The sequence below is a fragment of the Pygocentrus nattereri genome, chromosome 2 (assembly GCF_015220715.1).
Source record: "Pygocentrus nattereri isolate fPygNat1 chromosome 2, fPygNat1.pri, whole genome shotgun sequence".
NCBI lineage: Eukaryota > Metazoa > Chordata > Actinopteri > Characiformes > Serrasalmidae > Pygocentrus > Pygocentrus nattereri.
Window position 1 is genome coordinate 49,963,821 of NC_051212.1, and position 25,318 is coordinate 49,989,138.

Below are 25,318 nucleotides of genomic sequence, written 5' to 3' on the forward strand. Positions count from 1 at the left end.
TATGTCATTCCAAGGCCATTGTTCCTAGACCATTGCTATGGTATCCCAGGTTGCTGCTAATGTGTTGCTTCGCTGTTGCTATGGTATCCCAAGTGGTTGCAAAGGTGCCACTAAACTGATGCTATGCTAGGTTATTGTTAAGCTGTTGCTAGGCCATTGATGCGCAATCCCAGGTGTTGCTATGGTATGCCAAGTGCTTGTTTCTTAGCCATTACTATACAATTAGGTGGTTGTTGAGGTGTTGGTAGGCCACTGTGATGGCATTGCAGGTGGTTGCTAAGGTGTTCCTGGGCTGTTATGCTATCAGGTGGTTGCTAAAGCGTTGCTTGGTCATTGCAATGGTATCCCAGGTCACCTGAACATGGAGAAATAAGAATTTCCCTCTCTTTTTCCTCTCTTGACCCACTTTTACCTTTGCTTGGCTGATAACTAGTAGACTTGAGAGTAGTTTATCAGGCTAAATTTCTGTTTTTTTAAGTATCACGACGTTTATCATAACAGCCTAAAATGTCAATGCAACGTTTTCCTCCAATGTCATTCAGCCGTATTGTACAACAGAGTGTCTATAAGCTCATAATCATCTGAACAAATTGGAGTAAATGTCCTTGTAGCACCCGTTGCATTTGACTAGTGCTTGTAAGAGATGTTACATGTCCTACATCTCCCTGCAGATTACTCCATCAGCTCTGATGCATTATGGTATATTAAAACGACTGCTATTGCTCAGCTTTGATGTAAAGCGCTGCAGAATTCATTTCCCTTACTTTTCTACACGCATGTCAGCTATAACACATGAGAGCACGGTTTGTGTAGAAAATGTGTTCCGCATACTAAACTCGGGATGAAAGAACGTGCTCCTCATACCCAGCAGCCCTAAATGCTGTATTACAGGCCGCCCCGACACATCAAATGTCACAAGAACGTATGGCCTTGGGTGATGAGTCGAGCCGACTTTATTTACTTTCCCTTCTTACAGGAATCATTAAATGTTACACTAGTGGGTTCAGTCAGACAACTTAGGTGGCTCAAGGCAATCGTCAAGTTAAAACCCCTGAGTAAAGTCAACTTCTGAGCTTTAGTACTGTAAATGGAGGTGTTGTGCAATGCTGGCGTACTGAGAATAAAATTATACATGTGCTCTGCAGCTGAGTTAATGAATGGAAGCATGAATGGCTATAAATGCAGAGAGGAATGCATCTCTAAAATGCTTGCTTTGTTAAAAAATAACGGTAAACCTAATATGGCTTAATCCTTTCACCAGTTCTGATCTCCCACAGTGATTATTACGCAGCATTAGCTCTATGTCATCAGTAGAACACAACCGAAAGGCTAAAAAATGAGGTTATTTTTTTTATTAGCCAGTTTTTTTTGCACATATTGTAATGAAGTGGAGATACTTTGGGGGCAGCTGCAGGCTGGAGGTTAGGGAACCAGCTTTGTGACCAGAAAGCCGCCGGTTTGATCCCCTTGGCTGAAGTGCCCTTGAGCAAGGCACCCAAACCCTCACTTGCTCTCCGGGTGCCATGGATAGGGCTGCCCACCGCTCGGCAAGTGTGCTTACTGGCCCCTAGTGTGTGTGTATGTGGGTGTTTCATTACACATGGGTTAAAGGCGATGGGCTAATTCCTCTGTGTGCAAGAACAGTGGGCTGATGGTTCTGAAGTCAATTCAATTCATAACTTCTCATTCTGTTTTTTACTGGAACTGACAGATATACAGGGCGACATACTGCCAAACTGGGCAGTAACAGCACTAAACCCTGTAAAATGTGTGTCACGGTAAATACGAGCTATTCATAAAGTCACTGTGACAGCGATGAGCACATTGGTGTCCTTTTTCCTGTAGCAGTCTAAAGACCTGCCACTAAAGACCTGCCAAGTGAAGCTCTGTTTGGCGGTCGCAATGTACACGATGAAAAAAAACACAGAAATCCAGAATTCTCTTAAATAGAGCTGTGAATTTTAAGAAATTAAGTGCGGACAGACAAAAGTTTCTTTATCAGAAAATCATAATGATCATTTTTAAAAAACTCGCTCTTGGCTGGTCTTCCCATGCAGGCCATCAAGCCTCTGCAACTCTTCCAGAATGCGGCAGCACAGCTCGTCTTCAATCTGCCCAAGTTCAGCCACGTCACCCCACTGCTGCGTTCCCTTCACTGGCTTCCTGTAGCTGCACGCATCAGATTTAAAACCCTAATGCTGGCCTACAAAGCCAAAAATGGACCAGCCTCTACCTACTTGATGGCAATGGTTCAAACGCAGACTGAAGACCGTCTCTTCACACAGCACTTAAATGAGCACTGAAGTAAGTATTGTTTGCAGTATATTGTGCTGCACTTGTATATCATATTTTATTGTATTGCACTGTGTTTTGTAGTTAATTGTATTGTATTGCATTGCATGGCACCGAGTTCTGTGCCCAACTCTGTTCCTTTTTTCTGGGTATCTTCACTGACTTTTATTTCTAGCAGTATCTGAGCTCAGGACCGTCTTTCTCTCTAACCTACTGGTAACTAGCAAAGATACTTTCTCCAGATAGACAAAGCACTTCTCGTAAGTAGCTCTGGATAAGAGCATCTGCTAAACGCTGTAAATTTATGGAGCACTTTTCACGCCGGTGGCAGCTCAAAGTGCTTTACAGACAGGTGATAAAGTTAAACAGTAATACAAGAGATGATAAGAATTCATTTAAAAATGGAGACACAAGGTTTTGTTCCGACAGCATTGATATGTGAAAATTAACTCCACTCAATTTTAAATTGCAACTGGTAAAATTGAATGTTTAGGTTCAACCCTTGTGTTGTGCATCATTATGAAATAATGGTGTTGACTTCTTGGGAAAAAAAAACAAAGAAAAAAAACTTTACACTTTTTGCTTATGGATACAGTAAAATATGTTGCTTTAGAAATGGGAAATATTTCTTCAGCATCAAATACAGTCGTATGCAAATGTTTGGTAATGATCTGTTGACTTTCTAAGCAAAAATAAGTTATGATATCCTCTACAGGTAACAAACGTAAATATGGCATTTTCTGCAAATTGTTGTGCAAAATTTCTATTTTTATTTGCTGAATTTAACATACTGGAAAAAAAATAATAAAACAAAAGTGATAAAATGTGCCATAAATGTTTTGCTTTATTTTGCTTTCCAATAGGCTAAAATCAGCAAATAAACAGTAGCTGCACATTAAAATGTGAGGATGTGTAGGATGTTGCATGAGCAAATAAGACAAATTTGTTTAACCGTGACTAACTTTAAAAAAAAACAATCATTTGTGATCATTCTCACAAAATAATGCAAAGCTTGCCGTTAACTACACAAACCAATGTGATTAATCATGATTAACAACACAAACTAATCAGATTAATCACAATTAACTGCAAAAAATAATCAGATGGTTTGCAACTAACTCGCTATTAACCACACAAAAATAATGCAATTAATCGCCATTAACTAAAAAACACTCGATTAATCGCGATTAATCGCGAGCCATATACTGTATTAGTCATCTCTACGTACTTGTGGCTCTTTTTCCAGCCGGCTCCATTGGGACCGGCCCCGCAGTCGTAGGCCTGGATAATGAAGGTGTACTCCTTTTGTTGCTCACAGTCGACGGGGCCCCGGGCCCTCAGCACACCTTCACCCGATGTTCTGTTCAGCACCTCCGCCTCGAATGGCGCCTCCTGCCCATGGATTTTAAATGCACAGATTTCTCCTGCAAAGAGACAAGACCCAAGAGAGAAACACTGAGCTTCGGGAAAACATACACATGCAGACAGGCACACAAATGGCCCTTTCTTTTCCGCTTGCATCTCAACAAGACATCATCGAGTATAACTTTCACTCAGCAGGTCGCCCCCCCTGCCACCATACTATAATATTCAGGGCATTGTGTGCTTTTAGAGCTGAGCTGGCTCGTGCTGGGTGACGGAGAATGACTGCCTGCTCGCTGTAATTGCTTCATCGCGAAGGTAGAATCGCATTGCGCCAGAACACACAGCATGCAAGCCTGACATTTTGAATTTGCTTATTGCATCGAATTTTGATAGCCTTTCTCTTTCTCATCACTCGCCTTCCGCTCAATAAGCCGAAGTATCGGGAAAGTATGGGACAAAACAGTTTGCCAAATCTTGCGCTCAAGGGCATGTCGTTAACCGGCCCCCTTTCAATTCCCCAGCTAAGAACAATTCAATTATGAAAGCTGTATTGAGAGCGTAATGGGCTTTGTCTTGGCTGCACAGGCACAGTTTAATTGTGAAAGTTGTTACTGCCTTGTAATAATGAACTGCGGATGTTTGCTCACCCCTTTCTTCCTCTCTCGCCCAAGCGAGGAGCTTTAGCTGCACGGATTTACAGCTGTGGCGTTGACTTGAAAACATATCTCCCTCATCCAGAGACTGAAGGCCAGATGTTTGGACGTGAGAAGCTACAGCACGTAATGCCTCATGATGCATCCGCAATGCGCTCACAGTGAATCTGAAATTTATTAAGGCTTTGACACTTTCATTTAGGTTATTTAATATACCTCTAAAACAAATATCCTCTAAATGTACATACAGTGTCTTCTGACTTTGTAATAATAAATATAAGCTTGAATCTAGAAGCATAAATAAAGATGTTCAAATGGAGAAAAACAAGCTCAGAAATAAATATTCTTCTGCAAGTTCTGTCAATTATAAAAGATGGTAAGATTTCACTCAACAAGAACCAATTATGGTGAAGATGAAGGAGCTTCCTACAGTTTTCAGGGACAACCTTATTGAGCAATGCCATAAAAAGCCATATAGCCCTAGTAGAAACCTTAAAGCTTGAGCTCGATGGGAAGCGATTGATGCCATGGACGATCTGGCAGAGTAAGAGGAGAAAGGAGTCCATCTTTGGCCACCTGATCAAGCTCTGGGGCGACTTTCAAAGGTTTTTAATTTTTACAACCCAGAATATTTACAGGTTCTGTAGATAAGATGGTCAGTGATGGAGCTCATTGAGTGATTTGTGTAACTAGCCAATGTGAGAGCTAGAGGGGCACAGAAAAAAGGTTAAAAGATCACCATGTGGACAGTGGAAACAGAGGAGCTGCTTGTTGAACACAGCCAAATAAAAGCATTTACCATGATTACAACGTGTGGATACAGACATTAAGGTACTCTACAATTTCACAAGCCCATATTAATCCATAGTTTGCACTTTCACTACGCATAAAAGCACAAACATGTCCTGTCTAGTTTAGCTTTGTTTGTGTCATGTGATAATGGGAGAGCTCTGGGAGTTTGAGTTATTATTTGAAGCCAGAACTCATTACATATGTGATACTCTCTCTTTCCCCAGGGCTTCATGGCAAAAAATTCCATAATATACTAACAGACTACATTTGAGACCATCCAGACCTGCAGAATGACTTGAAAGCAGCAAGAAGAACATTTAATATGAATAAACTATGATCGACAATGCCATCATCTCCATTCCAACACCCCACGCAAAACACTGTGGTTAAAAAAATCAGTAGATATTCACAATTGGCACATAAGCATTTAGGCAAGTCAGATTCATGGAACAATGTACAATCAGGTAGTCTTTGGTAGTAATTAAGTTCTTCATGCTTGGAGAAAGAAGACTTGGCCATATGATCCTAAAACATGCCTAAAGTAAATTACGAAGGTGGGAGCACTGTGAAATGGGTTGCTTCTCTGGAAACAGTACTGGGGCATTACATGTCATTGAAGGACACATGATTGCAGGAACGCACCGGGAGATATTAGAGGGGAGATTTTAATCTCATCAAAGAACATGAATCGGGGTAGAAGGTGGCCGTTTCAAAAAGACCATGACCCCTGTAACGCAGGGGAGCGATAATGAGGCAGATGCAAATGCTGATAGAAGCCAGATTTATTAGGGACAAATCCATAATCAGGGTCTAAACAGTCCAGAGTCAACAAAGACCAGCAAACAGCTAGGGAAAAACACAGGGCTTAAATACTAGAACAGGTTAACAAGACACAGGTGGTTAACAAGAGGGTTAACAAGACACAGGTGAGAACAATGGCAGGGTCTGGAAACAAGGGGGCAGGACAGGGAAGAATCAAAACAAGGAAGCGCATGGACAAGACCAGAAGTAAACTAAAGCACATGGAGGACTGGGAGGGGCCAATCATGACAACCCCAAACATACAGTCAAAACAATGCAAGACTGTTTCTATAAAGAAGACGATGTTGTTTGAATGGCCCTGCCAATCTTCTCATTTGAATCCTATTGATAACTAGTGAAGGATTTGGACAGTCCATCAGAGAGACCCTCATAACCTTGGGGAGTTAAAGATGGCAGGGACCCTCGATGCAGGGGCTTCCTGGCATTTTAGAAGCTCCATATACTGAGGAGCACTTTGCATGTTGTTACGTTCAGATTGCTTTGTCCTAGTGAGAGTAATTCCAGAATATTTGAGGCCTCATTCGAGTGAATCTCCCTGTAGTTCTTGTCATTAGTATCTGCCAAAAATGACTTTGAAACAAAGTACTTTTTTGTGGATATTTATAAGTATAGTGTCTGGATATTTGTTTTCACACATGTTGTCTACTAGCTCCGCTTTGCTTGTGAGGTGCAGGGTTTAAAAGTTGCAGTGAAGCAGTGCAGTGCAATAATCTCCTTGAACTAACAGACTGCAGACGAGCTGCACATGTTGTTAGTAGGACTGATATATTATTCATCAGCTCAATTCAGCATTTTCACTAGCCTACTTATGCCTAACTGGCTTCCTTACAACACACCATATGTCTGCTTTCTTTTTTATTTATTTCTTTTTCCCTTTTTTTTCCTGGACGTTATTGCTTGCTAGAGGTGCTCAGGTAGTTCTTCATGTCCACTCATGTACAACATAAAGTTTGTCCACAATCAAGTGGATATTTGTCTCCTTTCCTTTTAAGTTTTCATGATTTATGTCACATCTCCATTATTTCAAAGAGGAGTTGGTGCTTCTGGGTTCAAACTGAATTGTAACCATATCTTCGTTCATTTTAGTTCTTCTGCTCTCTCAGAGGTTTCATTTTCTTTTTCTAGAATTCCCTATTTTTTCCTAGAATTTTCTTAACCCTTGTGTGGTGTTGATGTGTTTGTTACTCAGTGGTCTGGTGGACCCACCACATTACTGTTATTTTTTTTAATCAATACAGTCATAACAGTGCACAAAAATACCAAATGTTTAAAATATCCAGTGTGTCCAGCGTAGGGTTCTCCTTTAGCAGCTGTAGCCAGTCAGCAGCCAGTCAGTTCCCACCCTCATACACACACGCACACACGCGCACACACACATGCTCACACGTGCACACACACGCACACACACAAAGCAGTCTATGTAGGAGGTGAACAGTGTGAAGGACACACCATTTCCACACTTTCATTCCCTATCTACATCGCTTTGTCCATCAGTCTGAAGAATGCTTCATGATGCAAAGAGGCCTTGAATCATGCTAAGGTTTCTTTGAGTATTCATGGTTCTATAAAAAAACATTTTCTTTACTAAAGAACCCTTGAAGCACCATCTTTAAGAGTGCAGATAGGTTTGAAGTTAATCTCTGCTGGATCTTCAGGATCCAACCGTCTTGCACTCCAGTTTGATTTTACTTTGGTTTTCCTTTCTTTGTGTAAGTGGATTGTTTTACACCTATTCTCTTCAGAGAAGCCCTGAAAAATTTGGGCTTAATGTCTGTTTGACTGGAACTGAAATATATGAATGGTGCTCCTTGCTCTTTTGCACAGTCCTGTGCCTTGGGTTGCTCCCTGATTGACACAAGCACTGGAAGACTAGAAGTCTGGAGTTTTCGGTCGGCTTCAGTAGATTCCATCCTCACTGTTCTGGGTATTTCCAGCACTATTTTGGCAGGTCATTTACATCTGCTGCAATTATAATTCCCATAGCACTTGACAACACATTGTGGCACCAGTGGCCATCCCTGCGGAACTTGCATGCAAAGCTGGTCACCGTCTCTCGGCAGAGCAGAATATGCAATCAGCCCAACTTCCAATATCTCCACTGTTTTTTGTGCCCATATTTTGCTTGAAAATACATATGTATGAGGTATAGAAAGCCATGTTGCATTATTCTACATACAGAGCACATGAATATGCAGTGACATTTGTTTCTAGCAGTATCTGAGCCCAGGACTGTCTTTTTCTCTAAGCTATTGGTAACTAGCAAAGATACTTTAGATAGACAAAGCACTTCTTGTAAGTGGCTCTGGATAAGAGCGTGTGCTAAATGCTGTAAATGTAAATGTAAAACTCCTAGTAAAGGCTCATATTCCAGCATGCTTTTCCGCTCAGAATGCAGTCATATTTGCACCTGAAACCTGCCTCAAAAGGCTTAATACATCCGGCCTTGAATCCGTTTGACTGTACATCAGTACAGCAGTCTTGCCCACACAGGCAAAAGAAAAGATCTGCTGCCACCATGGCAACTCCGAGAACCAGGAAAAAAGGACATTGTCTTGCCATTATATCAGTTCCTAGGTCTCTCTCTCTTTCTGCCTCTGCTTCTGCTCAGTCCCAGCATGCCTTTTTTCAGGGATTGGGGAAATGGAAGTGTGATGTGGGGGCAGGACTGTGCCCCTGTGACAGCTGATATCACTTAAAGCTCGGCAGGCTTGTGGAACAAACAGCGGCGCGTCTCCATGCTCCATATGCGCAGTAGTGCTGCCGCGGCCAGATAAGCCCAACTTTTCTCCCCCTCTGTCTCTCCTTCCCATTCTCTGCCCCTTTATTTATTTCATTCGCTCTTCCCTCCTTTTCTCTTCCAACCGATCTGATTCTACCACTCAAAAAAAGCCCCCTTGGTGCTGAGCTAATAATTTACCCTCCGTAGTCTGGGCTCCGCTATGGCGCTGCAGTTTAAATTTCCTTCTTTTGCATCAGACTTATCGCAATTAAATGGCAGAACAATGGGAACGGTGTGAAAAATAAAGTCAAATAACAACAATAATAACAATAATAAAAGCTGGCGGGTGGTGTGTTCAGGTGGAGATAAGCTCCGCCAGAGTTCTGCGCTTCCGAATATTAGTGTTAGATGGGGAAATGAAAGGAAAAACGCACGAGGAAAGTAACAACAATCACCAGAAAGCATGTATATTTATATATATAGAAAATAAAATCACACGGAAGGCTGAAATTTTTTCCACTTAGCACTTCGCGGTGGCAGGTAAAAGCCATTTTCCGCTCCATCCGTTGCTGCAAATGCATTTTCCAGATTAAATCCAGATGACAGGTGAAAGGGTCAGGGCACGTCACATAGGAAAGCATGATAGACACGGGAATGTACATAGAAGTGGAGGCGAGGGCTGATTGGAAGTGATTTCCATCTAGTCTGCAGAAGAGCACTCAGGACACTCAGCTACTCTCCTCAGGATGGACTCGTTTCCCGCTTCCTATGGCAACAGCATGAGCATGTGGTCTATAATCTATCTGCCAGCTCTCCCAGAGCTTGGAACTCTTTGGAGTTTCTCCGTTTAAAGTGAAGGGGAAGTATTAAATTTGGGCCGACAGATGTGACAGCGCTGAAAAGCGTTCGGCATTAGCCATGGGAGCGAGGAGCAGGGGGAGTCTGGGTAACTTAATATGGATGTAACAAACGAAATCACCCATGTAATATGTGTGCGGCTTAGGACTTTACTAGCAAAATTCATTTGTAACAGGGACGCTTGACAGGCACCGAGAAGGTAAACACTGACAAAGTTGCATTGGCTTCGATCTCCCAGCCTAAAATTATCTCTTAAATCCGTGTTTGGAAGGCCGTGTTTCTGAGGGCTAGGGCTCGTGCTGTCTGAGTAAAGGTTATGAAAAGATGATAAGTTTTCACTTTACCATTGATTTCGGTTTGCAGCAGCTTTATCTCCAGCATTCGGAGGTAAAAACATGGCAAGTATAGGTAGTAAATTCAGGCCATGGAGGATGGAGTAATAACGGCCTCTACAGCCACAATACATACGTCATGTAATTATATCCAACAAAGGTCAGTCGTATGAAGTTGGACATGATTTTCTAAGGCCTTGTAGAACATGTAGGACATGTAAGGACATATAGAATGTAGTTGTCTTTGTCCACGCCAGCAGCATTTTCCATAATCTCCATGTCCTTGTGAATCACCATGCTGGCACAGTAGGGAGAGGTAATAGACCATAAGAGTGGAGCCCAGTCCCATTTCACCCCTTGCCCCTACCACTTAGCTCTACCCCCAACTTTTAGGGGTAGGGTGTCCCAATTTTAGTTGAACTAGAGGCGTAGGGTGAAGTGCTAAGGGCTATGTGGCCCTCCAAACTGAGGTTTTTCAGAGACACACTCCAAACAGAGTGTTATGGGGAAAAAGAAAACCCGAAAGATGGCGGCACAATTGATCTGAGCACCCCGCTAATGTAAATATTTTCCCTGCTAAAAATTAATGACACCCATTGTATTGTCTTAGTTTGATGTCATTCCAATGAATTATGGTAATTTACTTCAAAACAAGCACAAAAACACATAGTGGTCTGCTGATGTCTCGATAGCTAGCTAGCTAAACTTCCCGTTCCACCTTAAATGGTGCAGCAGTTACATTCTGGCGCATCAGGCGTCAGAACTGCTGCATGATTTAAGGTGGAACTGGAAAATTTGAACAAGAAGCTGGCAAATAGCTGACTTCAGCTTCATGGCACAGAAGAATTAGGGGTGGGTAATAAGCAATAAGCAATAATAATTGCTTATAATAAGTCAATAAGCAATTGTCTCTCTGAAGGCGTATGATGCCCTAAATGTAACTGAAGCCCAGCAGTGAGGAGCTGAACTTTACCCTCCTGGCAAGGTCACCTACAGAACAGTGCTAGTAGCTGTTAATAAAGTAATTTTCTTTTTTCGATTCTAACCAATACAAGCTGTAACTCAGTCACAGGGGGCAAGGTGGCACTCGAAAACAAGAGGTAGGGGTAAAAATAATTTGTTTGTTTGTTTATTTATTTGTGGACAAACACAAACTGTCCAGCAACGGATGAGCTACAGCAAGAGGTGAACCAACAAGTTCAGAGTGGACAGTGAGTGGACACAGCCTTTAAAAACTCAAGCAGGACTGGTGTGTCTGATCCTCTTGTACCAGCACAACACACACTAACACGCCACCACCTCCTCAGTGTCACTGCAGTGCTAAGAATGATCCGTGGTCAAAGCAGCGTAACTTTATCAGTGTAATAAAGGAAAAGAAAGATCAAGGACCGACCCAAATGAGCCATTCAAACAAGTTTAGTATGCTTTCTTATTGGCCATGTGAAATTAAGTTAACGTTGAGGGTCTTTGTGGTCAGTGTATCAGTATAGACTCTGTATTGATAAACATTATCAATATATAATTTAAAGGGAGGTCACTTCCAACGGATATGCCATTGATTTATTTCGTTTTTACAGATGTAAACATCTCAAGGTCTGGTTTTCAGTTGTCGCCAACTGGTAAATACAAATAATTCAGCCAAAAATGTGTCTAGCAATATCTTTTAAATACAAATCTACTGTATATTTATCAATGGCCTTATGCAGCCATGTAAGCATTGCCATGGCGATAGCATTATTGGTATATAAGTGCCATTTCTGTCTATGTGTGGGGTGATGGTGGTGCTGCAGCCAACGGCAAAAGTGGGGAAAGCTGACCTCTTGACAGAAGGTTCTATCAGCTGGAGTAAGCTGCTGCTGATGCTGGTGTAGGCAGTATTTCCCGTCACTGCCTATTTAAAACATGGAATATCTGGTTTGTCATCGTCCATCTGGCGTCATAAAGCGTGGAAAAAAAATGGGCCAAATCCAAAATGGCAAAACATTAAGCTTTAAATGATCTTAACAACAAACCTTTAGGCAGTAAATAAGCCAGAACTGAACAAACGGATAAAGTAATAGTTTCGGAGAGCTTTTCGCTTTGATTTCTTTAAATGTTAAAAAAAGTCTTGCAGGGTAAACTTGCACACAGCCTTTTACAGAAAGAAGAGTCAATACTGTTGCTCACTGCACTGATGGCTTCCAGCTGTTTCCAAGCTAGTTTATGTGTTTAATGTGAGACCAAATATTTTGGAGCAGGCCAAAAACCATCGGTATTGCTTACGGCCTCTAAAACACAGCATTCAGCCTTGCAAGACAGAATAGGATGGGCCAGGTAATTCTCTATTCAAACGGAAATCCAGTACCGTGCAAAAACCGGAAACCTAAGCCGCTTCACCCTCTGGGCCGCAGGGGGCGCCGGAGCCCATCCCAGCTGCCACGGGGCGAAAGGCAAATCAGAAAGCACCCCTAGATGCATATTTCTAAAAAAGCTGAGGTGCTCCTGACTGGTGCATATCTACACTGCAAAAAGATATCATGGGGCAACTGAGCTCACCTGGAATCTAGTTGATGCAATATTTCTGATTTCTGTGAGATGGTTGTAAGCATATCATGTGATTATTTCATTATTGATTAGTTAGTTTTATTATATATATATATATATATATATATATATAATATAGTCATTATTAATTCATATTCTATACATTTTGTTTATTCAAATATTAACACTTTTCTCAGCAAATAAACACAAACTACATAAATAAATAGATTTTGAAAATGTGTCTTAGGTGTGTGTATGTATATATATATATACACACACACTATATATATATATTGGCTCCTTTGGTTCATCGCCCTAGGCCTAGTGCAAAGACCACCCCAGGCTGTAATGAAGGTAAAGGGAGGACACAGTAAATATTGCAAAATGTGCTTCAATATTTAGCTGTTGATTCTTCTGATCATTTTCTATTAAACACATTTGCTGCTTTTTTCCCTGAAAAATAACTCGTAACTTGTACCTGACTATGACTTACTTTTGCATCATTGCTGCGGCTGAGGTGAGCAAAAATCCAGCCAGGCTCATCTGACTCCCACCACCGTTGGGACGTCCATTGTAAAGAGGGCTGTTTGTCACAGACTAAAATCTGGAATATCCTCATTCGAAAACCCTTTCAAATTTACATCAAACAAGCACACTTAAAAACATCACGAATTATGACATGGATAGTACAGAGAACGTGTATTCAATGATTATAAAATGCTCTAGTTAATCGTTATCATGATACTGGCTTTTAAAACCACAGAAAACTGTATATGTGCAGATAAGTCCTCTATCTAATAACACGGCTGATTATGACGACATATTGATGAATTAAGATGTCCATATTAACCAAACAGCGTTTTTTTTATCCATTAAAAATAATACAGGCCGGTTCTTCACCGTGTTACATCATTGATTCACCAAGGCGTTTTTTCATCTATTGCAAGACGACTGTAAAACGTGAGCACATGTAAGTGCAGTCACGGTATTTCGTCCATACTGTGCAGCCCTGATTTGGTTTTAGGCAGAGTAGGTGTGGGTGGGGAATGCTGATTAAAACATGGCTCCTGGCTTCAGATCATAAGACTCAGCCTTGATTCCTCCAGCTCTTCACTGAAGTGCAGGGCTGCCCACTTGTTCCCTTTTTTTTTCCTTTTAATTGCTCACTGGATTACACCGCCACTCCACTAATGACCTGCTGCTCTCGCTCATACATACTCACACCACTCACTAGTCCCTGCCGCACAGGACGAGGCAGAAGAGCTGATGAGGACCACTCATCCCTCTGTCCTCCTTCCTGCCCTCCTCATCTCTCATTCCCTCTCTACTCCTCTCTGAGTGTGCGGCTGTCTCCACATGCATGGGCGATAGCGCTGTTGAATGTGACACAAAGGATGGACGTCAAGGACAATTCTGTCAAAATGATCCTTCGGTATGTCGGTCACATCTGTCGGTGTTGACAGTCGGACACACAAAAAAGATGTGATCTAACACAGAGGCTGGCACTGAGGGGCAGATGTACGTGGGAGGGCACAGCACATAGTGTGACTTGATGTGGTCGCAATATGTACTTGCAATGCACCTGGAAGTGACGTTCAGCTGAGTAAAACTGGCTAATCGTGCCCTTCAAACTGCACTATATTTGCGAGGCACAAAAATCTCACTGATTTTACAACATTTCTGCATAACTTAGCTGTTGAGTTGAAAAACAATGTCATTCCAAGTGATGTAACGCTGTGAAATGATACATTATAGAGAGATTTACCAGTGGGAGTGAAAGGACCCAGGAGTCACATTGTCCCCAATGCAAATACAGTCATTTTATTCATTACCCAAATAGACTAGTCTTCTCTTTTCCCCCTTTTGTCCCTCTATTTTTACGACCACAATTTAGTCGTATCCAAATCCACACACTAGTCAGGACTCCCCCAATCGCACAACACCACCAGTGCTAGGAGGGCGAAGGCTAGCACAGGCTTCCTTCGAGGCCGGTGAAGTGTCCCCGCATCTTTTCAAGCTACCTCTCATGCAACGTCATTGGACAGCCGGACATGTTTTGCAGGAAAGCGCCAACCGCCAGATCTGTTACGTCAGCTAGCATCGTGTTGAGTGATGAGGGGAGACGGGGGGCCATCCTACCCACCCAGACAGAGCGAGGCCAGTTATGTTCTCTTGGACTCCTGGCTGTAGCATCACCAGGGATCGAACCCACGCTTTATTGATTTATTGCTAATTGTGGGTCACCACTGTGTTCTTTACAAGAGCAGCTCTGTCCTCAAAATGCATTAAGAATACCAGAGAATAAATTACCTGTAGTGGCCACTTGTGTGACGCTACGCTGCAACTACATGGCTTCTTGGTCTAGCCAGTTGAGCAGGGCTTCATCACAGCTATGAAGCTGCCTGAACTGGCTATTTGATTGGTTCCACACCATATGTGCTTGCTATATGACTTGCTGTACTGTAGCTACATGGCTGCCTGGACAAGCTGCTTGAGTGAGGCCACACTGCAGCTATGAGGCTGCCTGGACTAGTGGCATTGGGCTGCATTAGCAACCCTACACCAAAGATGTCTGGGCTGGCCACTGGGGCAACACCACTCCTGCCCCAATGTGTAAAAGCCTGTCTGGGCTAGGTAGTTTTCCCAACTTGGACGTCTGTATGATGCTACACCATAGTGGGGTGATCCCATCTTCCAGAGAGGGACCTTTCCCTCCAGACTCTTTTTGGACCAACTAAATGACTCTATACCTTGGTCTAGGGAGTCTGCCACCACCAGGTGAAGAAGTGTATGAGTACCTTGTTGAGGGGGTTTATTCATTATTGATTGTATATTCTGTTACTTCTTGAAGTGTCCAATGGTTTGAAAAATGCACTACATCAAGTGAACTTCAGTTCAGAGCTTTTCTTTATTATTATCTGAAACCTGCCTCAAAAAGCCTTGTACAACTGGCCTCAAGAGTTTTACAGAAACAGCACAAAGGTACAAGTGGATGCACACCAACACATACGCGTCCTCCGGCCTGAGGCCAGCCGCAGCAAGATCATAGCTAAATTGACAAATCAAAAGAACATGTTTCTCTTATTGACCAAACCTACAGTCAATTGATCCCTTTAAAACAGTGTGTCCTCAGGAAAACTAAGGGAAAAGAAAGTGCAGTCTTCCCCTTGATCGCTCCAATGCACTGTCCAACATGGTTAGCATCACAGCAAATGCAAGTTCTAGAAGAGGTCATCTTCAAAAGGATGTATGTAAGCCTGCACATATGGCGGAGCATCTTTAAGGTGTACTTACTTTCGACTTTCATGGTCAAGATAAGTCAAAAGAACCTATATAGATTTTTTTTTTCCATTCACGCTTCTCTTTTGTTCTCTTTTGCCAAGCCCCCATTCACTCCCATTTCATCTCTCTTTTGTTCAAGCGTCCATAGTAGTCCATAATACTACAGTATTTTTTTTCTTTTTGAGCCAGTATGTATTGTTGTGCAGCATTGGACTGAAGTTTACAGCTTAGTATGAAAGCCCAAGGGCAACCTTTATTGTCCAACACCAGAGAATTCAATACACACCCATAGGAGTCTTTCATTAAGATAGAGGAACACCTAATTGCATTTGGGAGATAGTGGCAGCCGTCTGTTTGACCCTTCGGCTAATAAACAGCTCTCTGGGTGTCCTGCCGAGGGTATCTGTTACCCTTCGCTCTCACAAATCCAAATGAACTGGACCAACACAGTCTAGAAATTCAATAGCGGGGACAATCCGTATTAATTTTCCCAGCTTTGGGGGAAAGCAATGCAATTATCTTAATTGTTCTTGTAAAGTTCTAGGATTTACAATTCAGGCTGCAAACTCTGAGCTCTGATTGCATGGCGGGGGGCTTTTGTCATTGCTGAGATTTTGAATCTCCTAGTTCTAGGGAGTTTGTGAAGGTGCTCTGGAAAACTATCCAATGACATAGCTGTCTACAGCTGGTGAAACTTTTCTGCAACTTTAGTTGCCTGAAATTGACATGAAGCTAAATTGAAATTGAGATGTTCATTGCAAAGCATCTTGCAACTCACTTGAAATTCAACCGCAACAATGGCAAGCGTATTAACTTTGGGAAATAAGTTCCAGCAACAGTCGATACAAATGCAGATGAAGCCTCACAAAAACGAACAACACTACCAAACAACACTACCAAACCACTTTTTAATGGTTAAATGGACAAGACAATGAATCAGAACAGATGAAAATGAGGTAATCTTGATCGACTTTATGCAAAGACTGTAGTTTTTCCATGCTATTAGTTTCCTGGGCCAGAAACAATAAATGTGATTCCAACAAACTAATGTTTCTCAACTCGCCAGGTAACGGAATACTGTTTAAATGGCTGCTTGCCTGTTTTTCTTCTCTCTTGGTGTCCAAAATTTTACACAGTAAAATTCGCTGCTGGTTGCTCTACAATGCTGCCTACAATGACAAATAATAACAATAAATATTCTTACTTTTACTCTTATTCTGTATGTGATGGTGGGTTGTATTGATTATTTTTTAGGGTAAACAAATGTATTGCATGCAACTTTTACTGTTATTTACTTGCTTTGTTATTGAATCGCTTTACCAGCACATAAAGAAGCACCAAATTTCTGGTGTAATTAAAGCTTCAAAGTGAAACTTTCATGCAACTAGTTTTCTAGTTGTAACCAACCCAACTAACCAACGTCATCAAACTTTGAGTAAGAACCTGACCCAAGCCTGAAAAGGCTTTGACAGAATCTGACCTTGTAGATGCATTCATCAATGTCCCACATCAAGTTTTGAGTCAACCCCAACAAAATTCCATCTAAAACTGACCTAAACTGGCCCATCATCATCCAAAGTATCAGATGACGAAGATAAAATAAAAACCCAAAGTGTTATGTCACAAAGAAAATATAAAATATAGACAGTGCAGATTTCTGCACACAACTTCTGCACGTTTTACAGTACAATTACTGTTTATTTACAAAACTGAACATACTGGGAGAAAAATAAAACTGCAATGTGGCGTGCGCTAAAGTTATATCACATTCTATATTTGATGTTTTTCCAATTCAGCAAACAGAAACTAAAGTTGAAAAATTGACATATTTAACTGATTTCCACTTACAAAATGAACTAAACATGTTAGGGGTGTTCAAACATCTGCATATGACTGAAATAATATGATCTAAATAATCGGCTTCCCAGAATTACTGCTTTTATTGATTTATTCATCAAGCAATGCATTCAACGTTCCATAACATGCTGCTTTATTTCCCGTTTATTCCTTTTCCCATAAGCATGAACCTTATCACTCACAAATGGGTGGCTCCAGCAGTTTTATGGGAATGAAAGTGAAACAGGAGGAATGAGAAAATCTAAAGTGGGGGAAATTCAGAGTGGGGGGCAGGCAGTGAGAAACTAATCGTGATATTTGAACCAGACCCGAGCCTGACATATATCGGAGAAATTACGTCCGAGTCGGATCAGAAGAGACACCCATATACCGAATAGAACAGAGTCTTCTAGTGCCTTCAACCTTGTTCTGAGTAGATAGAAGACAGAAGAAAACTGATAGGAAATGATGACTAATTTAAGCATTTCGACCATGTTATTCCTTCATTCAGCAGCAGAATAGATTCCAGAGGAGACGATGTGACATCCAACGCTCACTGCTGTCTCCGGTGACTTTCTCAGTAGGGAGAGGGTTTAGGAAAGTGAGGCAGTAGGTGTGTGGGAGAGAACAAATCCCAGACCTGCGGTGCTTATCTCATTGATTAACAACTGAGTGAGAGAGAGGGAAAGAAAGAACGAGAAGAAAAAAACTATCAATAGAACTGGAAGGCCTCCCTGGTCTTTAGCGACTCTGTTTGCCTCCTTGCCTCCCACTTCAGATGCCCTCTGTTCTCTGATCATTAATTATTTAGCCACCAGCATCGCTGCCCAGATGTTGCACCCATCCGGCTCAGCTTCTTCCACTCATTCACATGCCTTCATCCCTTCGCTTTTGCCATGACCCTGGCAAAAGTCTGAACCTCCAAGATGGGAGGGAGGCCACAGGGCTGCTGAACACAAGGGGCTGCCTGGGCAGTAGGCAATTCACACTGAGGCACAAAGAAAGTCCTTAAATACCAGGCAAAACAAAAAGTGAATGCTACTTTTACTCAAGAAAAAGTTTAGCAAGTTCACTCAAGTAGAGATTTTTTAATATTTTGTTCAACACGGCTGATTCTATTCTTAAAACCATATAAAATTTGTCCACTTTTGAGATCTTTTGAGATTTTGCAGTACTGTCTGTGTGCTGTTGCTTTCTGAAGATTGAAGACTGTAGATGATTGAAGGATACTTTCCACAGAATAATAATAAAAAGGCTAATTTCTTTAATAACCTTTTACCCTCACTGTTGAAGGGATAAGACAAAATGTCCTGAGTGTTTATTTTCTATTTTGATATTCCATTCTTGTTTCAATCACATAAAACCATTGCAACACCATCCATCCATCCATCCATCCATCCATTTTCTAAGCCGCTTCTCCATCAGGGTCGCCGGGGGGGGTGCTGGAGCCTATCCCAGCAGTCTTCAGGCGGAAGGCAGGATACACCCTGGACAGGTCGCCAGTCCATCGCAGGGCAGACAGACAGACACAAACAGTCACTCACACCTAGGGGTAATTTAGCATGTCCAATCGGCCTGACTGCATGTCTTTGGACTGTGGGGGGAAACTGGAGAACCCGGAGGAAACCCACACAGACACGGGGAGATCATGCAAACTCCACACAGAGAGGCCCCCGGTCGCCTGGCTGGGGAATCGAACCCAGGCCCTCCTCGCTGTGAGGCAACAGCGCTACCCACCACGCCACCGTGCCGCCCCCATTGCAGTACCATTCCTTGTTAAGTGATGACTTGCTGAGGAACACAGCGTCCCAGCAGCTTAGATAAGCATTTAAAACTTTGCTGTTAGCATCTGTATACTTCTACAGTTCAGTCGCTTTCTCTTTAGAGAACTGCAGGTGCAAAGATCAATAACGGAGTCCCTAAGCGATGCAGGTAACGAAGCCTAAATTGCACCCCAAGAAGAAATGTCAGCCTTCTGTTAAATGCCACACTTCATGAAAGAGAAACATTTCATACAGCTGGTTTGATATACACTTCAGTATAATATTGTAGCATCAGCAGGAGAAGAAATACAAAGTCAGCCATGATTCTGCCAAAGTCGGGTCCAGAGTCAAAACAAGCAAGTCTCAATTCAAGTTCAACGTCAATACAGGCAAGTCAAGTCCTAAGTCACAAATAAGTTACAAACAACTATGACTAAGACAACGATAGACACAAAGAGTAGTGGAAGAAGACGTTTTCAAAGCACAGTTGAAGAAAAACTTTTGGGAGCATTCTGTTAAAATGAAGAAAAAAGCAAAAGGAAAAAAAAAGTTGCTCAGCACTAAAACTAGCTCGGACAACTGCAACCAACCACTACCTTGAACTGAATGTAGACAGTGAACAGCAGAAAACAACATGACTGTTCAAGATGTTCTGTTCCACCTCAAATGGTGCAGAGTCAGTCACTGGAAAGTCAGCTTTGAATGTTGTACTAGTTTTAACTGCGGATGCCATAAAAATCATTCAAATTGATAGAACATCGGTTCTTTTGTGGAAAATTGTATGCTCACTTGATAAGTTTCTCCAGTAAGACTGCTGAGGGCTTCTTACTGCTATTGCTGCTTCACTTGTTTCTAGCTTATGGAGATGGAATTCTCATTCTTCACATTTCTTTTGAAATAACGTACAAAAATCGTAACCACAGTAACAGATGTTGACATTGCTGTACATCACATGCACATGTGAACAAGTTCTGCCAGGAAACCAATCCATTCAGATAAACAGTAGAACTGTAGAAAGTTCTGTCTGCTGCCTGATGCCTCGCCACACGTCCTCCACTTTGGGCCTCCAGTCTGTCAGAGCCAGGAGACTCACGTCCAAGTCAAAGTCCAAGTTACTGGGGGTCAAAATTGACATCCAAGTCTTTTGCTTTTGTCAAGTGGAGTCTCAAGTCAAATCACATTGGTTCCTCAAGTCTGAATCCTATTGTAGTCAAGTCCACACCTTCATCATGTACATGATCATAGCATGACACTGCAAAAATCTGCCAAACGAACAACCATCTTATGAACACTAAAGGCCTCGGTCTACTTCTTCAACCCTGACTTGAGCAGACAGTATCATGTATTGCTGAGAAAACTCTTCCAAAACAGGTTGCAGGCATCGATTTCAGAATGAACCTACATTTACATTCATTACTACTGTTTTGGTTAAAATAGTCATATAGAATTTACACATGGCTACTTTCTGTTTTTATTAGCATTTCACACCTATTGCCATGTTCACTACTGCTAGACTTATATCTGGAACGTTTTAATTCTCCTGCCAAAACCAAAAGATTTGCACAAGGCCGCTGAGGTCATTCCAGAAAATCTAGTGTTGTTTTTGATGCAGTGGTGTGAGGTGAGATTCTTCAGCTGATGTGCATTCCGATGTCCAACTGTTTTTTTTCCACGCTGTGACACATGAAAGGCAAACGGCACAGACACACTTATCTCGATGCAGACCATCCAAGACACCCCGCTTTTGAGGAGCAGCATGAACTCACAACATATTGATGCGCTTTAATGATTTAAAAATGTCGAGCGAGGCTTCTAAACCAAAACTCAACAAAAGAAAATCTTTGATGTGAAGACACCCATGCAATTTTTTTATTATTATTATTAAACTTTAAATCACCTACACTACATGGCCAAAAGTAAGTGGACACCTTACCATCACATCTACATGAACAGCCCATTCCAAAACCATGGGCATGAACATGGAGTTGGTCACTCACATTGCAGCCATAATGCTTTTGTAGCCACTCCTCTGGCACAGCATTTGTGGTGTGTCTGTGGGAATCTGGGCCCATTCAGGTAAAAGAGCATTTGCCAGTCAGGCACTGATGTTGGACAAGAACGCCTCGCTCACACTCAAAGTTCCAATTCATCCCAACTGTGTTCGGTGAGGTTGAGGTCAGTGCAATGCGCAGGCCACTGGACTTCCTCGCTTTGTGCACAAGGGGCACAGTCATGCTGGAATAGGAAAGCACCTTCCCCAAACTGTTACCACACAGTTGCAAGCATTTAAATGTCTAAAATACCTTTGTATGCTGCAGCATTAACATTACCTTTCACTGGAACCAAGGGGCCCAAACGCTGAAAAGTAGTCCCAGCCCTTTATCCCTCCTCCACCAAACTTTATTGTTGGTACCATGCATTGCAATAGGTAGTGTTCTCATGGCATCCACCAAATCCATCAGACAGAGAGTGAAATATCATTCAGAAATCCAAAGAACACATTTCCACTGTTTCAGAGTCCACTCTAATGAAGGTCCCAGTGCACAGTCATTGTGCTGATGTTGCTTTAGAGGCTGTCTGGACCACTGTTGTGGGGTGCAACAGAGAATACGATTTTCTATGTGCTACATGCTTTACCACTGTGAGTCTGCATGGTCTACCGTTTCAGGGCTCAGGTGTTTATTTTTCTAGATGCTTCCATTTCATAACAACAGCACTTACAGTTGACCAGGTCAGACCTAGCAGGGCAGAAAATTGGCCATATAGTATATTTTTAGCTGAATCAATTCGCTGAAGATGGCCATCTAAAGGTACCCAGCTCAAACTGCTCAAACATGAAAAACATAGCTAACAACATAATATACACAACCACAAATTACAGTACAAAACTGTGCAAAATCAGATTATAAAATATAGGAACTGTAAGTCTTCCCTAGCAAAACCATGCTGGCTTTTTACTCTTCTTATTATAACATCAGGCTACATGTAACTATTGTGTGTATAGCACTATTCATTGTTCACATAATGGATGGATCTTCTGTCTTATGCTGTGTTAGGGTTGAGCTGGAACGCAGCCAGAGGATGGTGTCAGTAGATTCTGGACCTGAATGTCAGAGCAGCGAGGCCGTGACCTCTGTCAGCTTCAGAAGCAGAGAGGAAGCACAGCATGCCAGCATGCCAGGAGGCCCCTCTTCAAGCAAGCCAGGCTGCCCTCACACTTTGAAGAGGCTTCTCTTGAATGTCAGAAGGACCAAGGAGATCTCTGTGCGCTGCCATACAGTCACGAACATACACATGCATAAATATCGAGACTTGGGAATGAACAAAGAAGCAGGCATGAGCACCAATGGGTTTGTAGGATGCGTCATATGTTTATATTCCTGGACACGATTTAGCCACCTCCCAGTTTAAAGTACCACACAAATAATGATCTGTGTGTATTTAGCTTATTTCGTTTATATTAATAGATCCGGTATAAATAGATCATAATATATATATTAGTTGTTGAGGCTTTAGAGTCAGTTTCTGTTAAATATACAGGATGTTTTCTGTTTTTTCCTGAAACTAACAAATAAGTTGTGATTATTAGTGTTGTTATAGTCGTTATTGTTTGATTGGCCTATAAATGACATAAATGAAGGGTGGTCTTGAAATTCTGTATAGTACTGCATATGTTATGAGAATGTTATGAGAAAGTTTAACCCTTAAGTTAACACTAACTTTAACCTCACTAGCCAAAGGAAAATGATCTCAATGATCTCTTTCTCTGATTTTCCTACAAAGTCAGGCCATTTTCATCTGTAAAGTGTCCAAGCAAGCAAACAAACCAACACACACTTACACACAAACTGTCTTTCTTTGACCTCACGTCTTTGTTTCTTTCACATTTCTTCTCGCATATTAAAAACCTGCTTGCCTTAAGCGTGGAAAACAGGGAGGCCAGTCTCTTGGCCCACCGCCCAAAGTTCATTTCTCATGATGAAGTATAAATAGCCGCTGATTAAACCGTTATTTTCGCCGCAGTGGAGGTTTGCCTCAAATGGAACAATTCAAAGCGCTGTAGCAATTAAACTGAAACAATGATCGCGGAGCCCTTCCTCGTGATGGATTTCGCAGTGTAATTACACCCTGGGGCTGTCATGCTGCTGCGTTAGCGACCTCAAACTCTGCTATCGCTAGCACTCACATGGGTCTCTCCAACCAATCTCAGATCAAAGGCCAGGTCAGCAGGGTCAACGGACGAACGTTTGAGGCTGATTGGAACAGTCTGCAGAGAGAGTTTACAGTAGAGCCCAGCCAATATGAAAACGTTCAGACTGATGAGAATTTAAGGAGAATTCAGATGATATTTCATCATTTCTACATAATAAATGGTTAGAATGAATATGAAGTCATTCAGAGTGGTTTAGTGCGAAATGCGCCATTGAATTGTTTATAGTGGTGGTGATAGGAACCAGACATCTGAAGAGTGGAATGCTTTTCACGGAGGTTTTTGTATGAATTGGTTATGAAAAAGCTGTCTGATGTCTGAGACATTGTGTTATGATGGTTCTGAGAAAGTTTGAGCCTAAAATGTATTTTTCAACTATTTCATTGCGTGGTGGAGAGATGCACGCAAGGCATTATGTAACAAAATCGTTCCCTAAGAAAACTTTTGTTGATTGCTGTTCAGATTACACTATTTTACCGTGATCAACATTACATATCACTGCTGTCGAACAAAAACCTCGTATCTCCAAAATGGTAATTTTACAGGAGAAGGAAAAAAAACGACATTACTTATAATGTAAGTCAACGGAACCAGACTTCTTCCAAGTCATTTTAGGCCGTTTCTTTCTATTGAAATTTACACACAATGTAAAGGACAGTAAGTATTTATAAATTATGTCAAAAACTGAAAAATGACAAAGATGGAGGTACATGGATTGGTCCGACAGCAGCGATATACAAACTCAGACTGGCTATATTTGCATTGTAGACATCAGGACGCCTGGTTCCTATCACCACCACTGTAAAGAGTCTGCAACCATTTCACATTAAACTGCTCTGAGTCAATATACAGAGTACCACTTTAAACTCTCCATAACTCATGTTTGCTGTTCCAATTGAAGAGTTCGATCCAAAACACGATGCATCTATTTTAAGAAATTGTGTCAATTAAGGGTCTGGGTTCGATTCCCCGGCCGGGCGACCGGGGTCCTCTCTGTGTGGAGTTTGCATGTTCTCCCCGTGTCTGCGTGGGTTTCCTCCGGGTTCTCCGGTTTCCTCCCACAGTCCAAAGACATGCAGTCAGGCCAATTGGACATGCTAAATTGCCCCTTGGTGTGAGTGACTGTCTGTGTCTGTCTGTCTGCCCTGCGATGGACTGGCGACCTGTCCAGGGTGTATCCTGCCTTCCGCCTGAAGACTGCTGGGATAGCCCCCCTCAACCCAACCCCCGCGACCCTGACGGAGAACGGCTTAGAAAACGGATGGATGGATGGATGGATGTGTCAATTGAGGATTTTAAAAATGAGCCACATTTGACCAAGAAGTAAAACAGATCTTAACTGTTACTTTCTTCTCTCAAAATATCACCAAAATCAGACTATTTTACATTCTTAGCTTCCATTAAACTCATAAAAATGTCTAAGTCTGAACTAGTTATTCCCTAAGGAAGCTGGTGTGAAGCACAGAGTAAAAAAAAGCTCCCTTTGACAGGACTTTTATTCTAATATGATATGCCATGTTTTTTTTTTAAGGTCAATTCCACTAATTTATTTTTTTTTAAATCTCTACATAATTCAACCAGTGCCGGTTTATAAGGAGCCTGGCCACTTCATATTCCCCCCATTACATCAATAACAGGACTGCTAATCAGCAGAGGGCGTTCACGAAGGAGTCCACAATGAATGGGAGTAAATTGAGCTCAACAGCTAAAAACAAAAAGTTAAAATAGCTTCTAATCACTCACCCAGAAGGTTTCTTTAACTTCAGAAAGTGGAAGGATGTATTTCACTTAAAAAAAAAATATATATATATATATATTTCTACAGCAAACAGGTTTTGGGCCGCAGAAGGCAGGCATTACTGTTAGTGAGT

The 25,318-nt window shown here is 41.9% G+C and overlaps 1 protein-coding gene across 1 annotated transcript in view; it reads right to left on the reverse strand.

The window, feature by feature from the left end:
* Positions 1 to 25,318, reverse strand: part of clstn2 (calsyntenin 2) — a 398,921-nt gene that overhangs the window by 141,980 nt on the left and 231,623 nt on the right. Inside the window, exon 3 of the mRNA XM_017723092.2 lies at positions 3,521 to 3,716. Within this exon, the coding sequence (XP_017578581.1) occupies positions 3,521 to 3,716 (196 nt within the window). The remainder of the gene's footprint in view (positions 1 to 3,520; positions 3,717 to 25,318) is intronic.